Genomic DNA, 7,852 nt, shown 5'->3' with positions numbered 1-7,852 from the left:
CCTGCTCTAGAAAAGCTGTCCAGGATGCTTCTGGATTTGTGTTTTTGGAGTCACATGGCCGCAGATGGATTCAGAGCACCCTATGACTGTGACCGTGCTACCCAGGGCTGCGTGCTCCTAAAGGTGGACCGACGTCCCAGCCACCTTGACCCAAAGCGTCCAGCAGGTGTGAAGGAGTTTGAACTTCCCGGGTGTCATCTGCATCGACATTCCATCTGCCGCAGCATCAGAAGCCCGTCCTCTGAGGACTCCCCATGCTGAATGAGGCACAGCCTCAACCCCACTCTACAGCAAAGCTGCCAGCTGCTCATTTTCCCAGGCTCCCTCGCAGCTAGAGCAAAGCATGGGCCTGGCAGAAAATCAGATTCGTGTCCCAAGTCTAAGTTGGAAGCTGGTGCCCAAGGCAATGGGCCGTGCAGAAGCACTGCTGGAAAGGGGTCGGCAGCTGGTGTGTCTGCTTTGGAAGGCATCCGGGGTGTGCTTGCAGGGGCCAGCCCAGTGTCCAGTATCAAGGTGTGGGCAGCTCCCAGCGCCGCGTCTGCACCTGGTGTTATGTGTATGGGACCAATCCTGCAGCCGAACACGGCCCCCAAGCCTGGTTCTCCAGAGACGCCCCCCGAGGCGTTCAATGTCATCCTCACCCATTCTGTTGGCTTTACATTAGCCACAGTCAGGTTCAGAGCTTGCACGTGAGAACTAAGGCTGCTGTGACCATCTGGTTAAAGGGACCTCTCTCAGTAGATGGGGTGTCAGCATCACAGCTGGCAGGGTGGTTTCGACTGGGATGGAGGCAGAGTGAGCCGGTGAGTGGATACCTTCCCGTGGCTACGTGCCACGCCCTAAGCTACACCTGGGCACTGGGGACAGAGATGCTATCAGTCACCCCGGGGAATAACAAGCGAGCACAGCAGATCACGACAGACCACGCCTGGCTTTCAGCAACTTCCGTGTCAGGCTGGCGGCTGCAGGGGGCTGCTATGTTACTGTTTTGTAGACGGTAGCTGGGATGATAAGGGGAAAGATCTAGGGGAGAGGAACCGATGGTGATGGGAGATGGGAAGGTTCTTGAAAAGGGGAGGGAACTGGGACCCAGAGCCAGGAGTCTGCACGTGACAGGTGTAGCTGGGAGTGTAGCTTGGGTGCGAAGATAAGCCTGCTCCTATCAGGTGGCTTCTGTTTGATCCCAATTTATTGGCCAGTTTATTTACCACACCTTCAGAAACGTTTAAATGAGTCTACTTATTCCCCCTATTCCTAAGATACCCTCTTCGTCCTTTACAGTTGTGTTTTCTGGTGGCCGTTTCTCTCAAGAACTTTGCTCTAGGGTAAGTATATTCCTAATAGGAGTCCCCGTCCCCCAGAGGATTTAACTTCAAGTTTTAGGAGAAGGTAATACTGTAACAGTCCCTGCTTCCTTCCACCATGGGTACCGCCCCCACCCTCCCCCCACCCCGAGGCTCCCCAAGCCCTCCCCCATCACGGGTCACCCTCCCCGCGACCCCCACGTGGTCCTCCAGGTGGAGCTGCGTCTTCCTTTGCTTACCTTGCAAATGGATGAAGACACTTGGGAGAAAAAGGAGCCAGACTGGAAGAAAAAGAAAAACAACATTCCACCCAATTCTGAGTCTTTTTGTAAGCGTACGTTATCTGCTTCCCACCCTCTCCCAGCCCTTTTCATGCACCTCACCAAGTGATTTCCAGGCTTCCACCAACAGTGACCACCACCAGCATCCACAGGTGCACAGAAACCTTTCCGTGAATATAAGGAACACCTCAAGGACCCTTAGGAACAGCACCCAGACGTGGGCAGTCGGGAAAAAAAAAAAGAAAAAAAAAAAAGGTCTCTGCGCAGTGAGGGGAAACTTGGGTTCCCAAAATAAAGTGGGAGCCTCAACGTACAAAACATTTTTAGAATCACTGCGGCAATGGGTTCCATGCATCTGAAGATGAAAGCTGGACAATCTGGATTCAACCCAGTTTCCTTCACAGCACAAAGAAACCCCTTCGAAGCTATGAATATGCCAGCATCGTTGCTGAAGCCACCAGAGCCCGCGTCCCACACGCATCTATCCCGGGAAGCTCTGCCCCGCGCTGTGCAAGCCCACTGTGTTTGCTACAAAGGTCTCCCCGGGGCCTCCCCGTGGCTTTAGCAGCAGGGCTTGGGGTGCTCAGAGCTTCACCCCAAATCCACCATGTGGGAACACGCTTGGTCAACTTGGCAAGACTTAAAAAAGAGAAAAACAAAACCGGGCAAGGCTGAACCTCAGACAACACTGGGGCGGAGGAAGGGGTGGGCCAGCCCCTGGCTCTGTTCCAGCCCAGGATCAAGCTGTGATTAGAGGAAATGGAACCACGACCTTCTTCTGTGACTCATGTGTACAGCCAAACGCAGCCCGTCTCGTTGCGTCTGCCTACCACGGGGACAGCAGCTCAACTCAATTATGTCACATCCGTTCACTGACGGAAGTGGCATCAACGGAAACACCTGGCCGGGGCTGGCACAGAGCAGACTCCGGTCAACGTTTCCAGATGTCTGTCTGCATCGTGCCCAGTGTCCGCTCATCAGTATCCTACCACCTTAGGTTCTGCTAACTACTCAAAGCTCATCCTTGAACGCCAACTCCCAGCAAACCAACCCCACTTGACGGGAGAAAATTCATCCGCTTTAACTTTCTACAACAGCCAGCCTGAAACACAGTAACACAAAGGAAACGTACTAAAAAGCATGCTCCCTTTATATCGTAACGGGGCAGCTGACCCTCCTGCCATGGCGACCCCGAAAGCGGCCCTCCCATTTATTCCTGGAGAAAACGCAGAGCTCCGTCTACACTCAGGGGTGTCAGCGTGGGCCCCAGAGGTGCCGACCAAGACGAAGAAAGCACACCCACCAAGTTCTCTATCAAAATAGAGCAATTTATTCAAGACACTGAATATGATCTGTTGATTCTCTCTTGAAACAAATGAGCTATGACGCACAAGGTGATTCTCTTTCTGGGAGCGCGTGAGGGTGAGGGGTGGGGGGGGAGAACGAGACGGGGGCCGTGTGGATGGAACAGAATCTGGAAAACGCGGACAGAAGCACATCTGGCTGCACGTCTGACACAGACAATAAAAACCGCAGAAGCCAGAATTCACCTCAGTGAGCGGCGGGAGGAACGATTCTGCATTTGACAAGAAACACGATTAAAAAAAAAAAAAAGGTGGAACAGAGGTTAAAAGAGAAAACAAGAAGGAACAAAAGCAGACCCTTACGTTTGACAAAGTGCACTTCACTTGGCTCCAAGATCTATTTTTAGAAAGACAAAACGAACGTCACGTTCTGGGTGTCATGTGGGGTCAGATGTGCCCCGTGGGGCAGCATCCCTTTCCCAGGTGTGCGCAGAATGAGTTCTCAGTCGCTGCAAACCCAACCGAAAATTCCGGGGAGAATCGTTGTGTTACTCCTGCTTTCAGAATCAAGGTCCCATTTGGTCACTGAGACTGAAGCTTTGACTTCCAAGTGTTAGAAGCTGTAGACGACGTCCAACGCTAACACGAGCCACGGGGCACCGATGACAGGGACGCGTCCGCCGAGCGCTGGCTGGCACGGTGCAGCTGGTAAGCAGCATCTGCGGCTCAGGGCACGGCTGCCGTCCTGCTGAGAGTGGGGACGGGTTTCCAGGGGCGCTGGCTGCCTCCTCGTCTTGCCTCCCTGGGGCCCCTGCGAGGCTCCCTCCCAGTGGCCGGCCGAGGACGCCAGGAATGCGGACGGTCTGCCTCCCTTAGCCTCAGGTCACTGCCAGGCCCGGGATCGAGCCCCCGTGTCAGCGGCCTCACAGCCCTCGGCTTCAACCCGGCAAGTCCCAACTGGTTCAGATTTACCAAGAGGCTGAAGTCAGCGCTTGGAGACCCTGGGTGCCGACCGTCCGGTGAGCACCGTGTCGCAAACCGACTGTCTTCACCCGTCAGCAGGCTTTGGCTTGTCAAAACGCAAACTGTGTCCTGACCCTGGACAGTTGCTGCCTGCAGACGTGACACATTTTCATTGGGTGAGGGGGTCCGGATGGTGTTCGTCTAGATCCCCCCAAGCTGCACCCCAAACCTAGTAACTTCTTGGTGGCAGGGCGTTACCAGTGCACCTGGGGATGTCTGCCATCTTCACAGACGGCAGTGGAGACTCTGGAGAACTTTGATCTTCTTAAAGGCCAAGCGTTTAGGTAACAGATCCCGAGTAAAATGCTCCACTCCCACATAAACAGGGCACTTGTTGGTCTCCTACAGACGGGGCTCGAATAACTCACAGATCCATGGAGGCCCGTTAATGATCCGAGCAAGATGAATGCACTCTGGCTCTCGGGGCTGGTCCCGGGACAACCGTATTTTGCAGGAGGGCCTGGTCTGCTCTGCCTGTTAGCTTTTGACTCCATGGACAGACAACACCCTCTAAGTGACATCGGGCCTTGTTGCTGGAACACACACACACGGCTGTATCCTGCCTGCCGCCAGCCCCCCGGGCCCGGCCCCCCTGCCCCATCCCGGCCTGTGGCTGCAGGAAGACGGACGAACCCAGAGGCCCTGTCTTCCGCTGCTTCCCCCGCTGCTAATTTAAAAGATGGGTCAGCGTCGGGTTATGACAACAAAAGTACAAAGGTCACCTGATCCAATGAAAGGAAACTCCTCTAGGAACACAAAGCCACGTTTAATTTTTTAAAAACAGTAAAAAGATTCATTATTACAAAAAGAAAACCTTTCTCCTCCTCTGTTGCAAGAGGAAGAAACTATGAAGGGGACAGAAATTATTAGTGACATTCTACCTACGGAATTCACCTTCAGGACCGAAAACCTCTCTCCCTGTTCGTTTTTGTCGATATTAGACCCAGTGAGATCCTGGAGCCCGTCCCGTCAGCTGTGCAAGGACCGGCCGAGGTGCTCTTGGTGGGGGGGACCACAGGTGGCCCCGCGGCCTGAACGATGCCAGGCGGCATCCTGCCCAGTGGACGGCTGTGACGGCCCCTTCCACGCCGCTGGTCCTGGGAACCCTTCTTGGGTCCAAAGGCACGCTTCTCCAGGTCTCTCCTGCCGCCTACTATGTGGTCAACACACCCTGAAACACGCCAAGGTCGTCTTCGAGCTGGAAGGGCCCGGAGTTTCCTCTCTGGCCGTAGAACAGTCCCAACGCCGACCCCAGAGCTGGCCCCTTCCCACACAGATTCCTCACTGCCTCTCGACAGGCTGAAAGTGAAGGGAAAAAGCTACCTCAGACCCTGCCTGTGTCTTCCTAAACTTTATTTTTTTTTTAAATATGAATCACACAAAGCTCTCTATGTCTGATGGCCATTTTAGGATTTTAAAATTGTTTTAACATAAAAATATTTTTTTTCTCCAAAAATACTCTGGGTTCTTTCTCTTATAAGTCACTTATTTTTTTTTCCTCCTTTAAAAAGTCCCCCTGCCCTGCCTTCTTACATAAAGCACTTATTATGCGTCAAAAGTGCCCTTGAGACCTAAGACGGGAAGCAACTATGAGGAAGGGGCGGAGAGAGTGCGGGGGGGGGGGGGGGGGGGGGGGAGGGGAGGGCGATAAAGCCCCGCCTGTCAGAGACTCTGAGAGCGTGATGCAACCAAGACCACCGAAGGAAGGAAGGAAGGAAGGAAGGAAAGGAAGGAGGTGGAGGGGGCAGGCGACATCAGCAAAGAAGCAACAAACCCAAAACAGTTCCACCCCAGACCCAAGGCCCCCAGACGACAGGATTCCAGCCCATAGAAAAACCACGTGACAAAGAGTCTAGAAAATAGAAAGTGTTGGGATTACAAAGTTGCCCATGTCATCCGTACAAACTGGTCTTTGAACATCCTGGTGAGAGTAACTGTAGTGTCCAAATTTTAGGAAGAAAAAAAAAAAAAAAAAAACCCACACAGTGAGGAGTTCCCCACCCCCCTTTTGGTTTATCACAGCATTTTTTTTCTTTTTCTTTTTGGCACAGTTTTTTTTTTTTTTTTTTTTTTTTTTCTTTTCCTTCTCAGCCATCAGAGCCTGTTCTGGATGGAAACCAACCCGCGCACCGCCTAGCTGATGGCTTCGTGCTTCCCAGGCTGAATGTCCAGGTTGGAAACCATTCTTTTCCCCCTTGATATGACTGTGTGTATGTTTTTTGTTTTAAACTTCTTGATAAAGATTACAAAAAAAATAGAGACTCCTGTGGCCAGGGATGAGTTGATTTCAAAGTACACTCTAAGGTCAAGTTCATACAGTTTTGGAGCTGACAGAATCGTGTTTGAATAGCGCTACAACCCCACACATTCACTGCTGGTCCGTTAGAATTCTCTTCTTGTTTCTAAAATATTTCGTGTTTACTTTCGCAGATCTAAGACACACACCTGGAAGGAAAGAGAAAGTTCCTGTTATCTCGAGACACGACACAAGACGCCTTTAGAGCAGAGGATGGCAAACGGCCCGTGGACCAAATCCAGCCTGTTACCCACTTCTGACAAAGTTTTATTGGTACACAGTAGAGAGGGTTCAGAGAATCTCTAACGACAGACTAACGTCTGAGCATCTGACCAACCAACCCCAGGCAAACAGGATGGAGGGGAACAGCCAGGTCAAGGGCTATGCTAGGAACTAATGGGGTGGCCACAGCCATCGGCGAGTGTCACAGACCAGACACCGACATGGCGGGGCAGAGGGCAAAACACGCCTGAGCACACATCTGGGGGCCGGGCTGACATCTGGCCAGCCAGCCCACTGCCACCTGCCCTACAGCTCGTGGCAATTCCAAGTGCAGGCGTGAATCCAAAAGCTAGACATCTTAGGGGATCAACAGAGGGCCACTGGGACCCCGGAGACCCGTGGAATGCAAAGTCGGGCCTTTATCACCAGAGGGCCCAGCAGGCTGGGAGCCAAGACAGGACCAAGTTTCTCACCCTCGGCACCTGCGCTCCTTGGGGCCGGTCACGTCTCTCCTGTGGGCGTCCTGTGCCCTGCAGGAGGTCTGAGCAGCAGCCCTGGCCTCCACTCACCAGATGCCCAGTAGCCCCCCGACCAGAGCGGTGGCACCCAAAACGCCTCCAGACATTGCAGATGTCCTCCAGGGGCAGAATCACCCCGGTTGCGGACCACCAATTTCACCGAGAAAACGTCATTCAGGAAGTCAGAGAGACGGCTGCTCCCAGAGGCGGTGCCAGCCCAGAAGTTTCCTTCACCAACACACTTGCCGCGGCGCTCGGAGGCCACCACAGCACCGGAAGCCCCCGCGGGTATCAGGGGTCTGACTTTTCGCGTCTCCACCGCCGAGCCCTCCGCCCCCCAGGAAACTACGGGTGCTGCTTACGGAGCCATCCGACGCGCTGGCGCCCACTTTGTCCCCTCGGGCGTTCCAGCACACCTCGAAGATGCCGCCGGTGCCTCGGTAGCTGTGGACGAGACTTCCGCTCTGCAAAGCAAAGCCACCATCACTCGCGAAGCAGAGCGCCGACGTGGACCCCCAGGGTGTCAGCACAGAAACTTTCAAACATAGAAGCTAACGGAGTTTTCAGTGGCCGTTAATGCGCCTCTCAGACCTGCTGCCACGGGGGGCACAGCTGACCTACGGCAGCCCGCGGAGTCGACCTAAACATGTTGCAGCCGAGGTCACGCCTCCCAGGGGTCATTCCCGGGGGCCAGCGACTGAGGGTGGCAGGGGGACTGAGGCAGCCGGGGAAGGGACACGTCAACAAGATCTCGTGTGTGTTTATATTTAGAGAAGGCGTCCATCGCACTGAGGATTAAAGAGACCCTCGACATGTCTCAAAGAGTTCTGTGACTTATAAAAAAAAGTAAATAAAGGGGTAAAATGATTTAATGACTTGCTGACAGCAGGAGTTATCTAACTGA

At 53.6% G+C, this 7,852-nt stretch overlaps 1 protein-coding gene across 10 annotated transcripts in view; it reads right to left on the bottom strand.

The window, feature by feature from the left end:
* Window positions 1-2,895: 2,895 nt before the first annotated feature.
* TBL1X (transducin beta like 1 X-linked) overlaps window positions 2,896-7,852 on the bottom strand; it is a 230,767-nt gene continuing 225,810 nt past the window's right edge. For 7 of the 10 annotated variants that reach the window (XR_004347992.1, XM_032619263.1, XM_032619266.1 and 4 more), the window contains 2 exons: window positions 7,311-7,412; window positions 4,660-6,357 (listed from right to left, as the gene is read on the bottom strand). Coding sequence is in view for 9 of the 10 variants with exons in the window: in XM_032619263.1 (XP_032475154.1) it covers window positions 6,331-6,357; window positions 7,311-7,412 (129 nt within the window). In the remaining variant the exon portion in view is untranslated. Of the gene's footprint in view, window positions 6,358-7,310; window positions 7,413-7,852 lie in introns of all 10 variants that reach the window. The other 3 variants (XM_032619262.1, XM_032619268.1, XM_032619270.1) reach the window with 1 other exon arrangement.

Source organism: Phocoena sinus, chromosome X, assembly GCF_008692025.1.
Source record: "Phocoena sinus isolate mPhoSin1 chromosome X, mPhoSin1.pri, whole genome shotgun sequence".
Lineage (NCBI taxonomy): Eukaryota > Metazoa > Chordata > Mammalia > Artiodactyla > Phocoenidae > Phocoena > Phocoena sinus.
The sequence above is the reverse complement of the archived record's forward strand: the minus strand, read 5'-3'. Positions and strand labels throughout refer to the sequence as shown.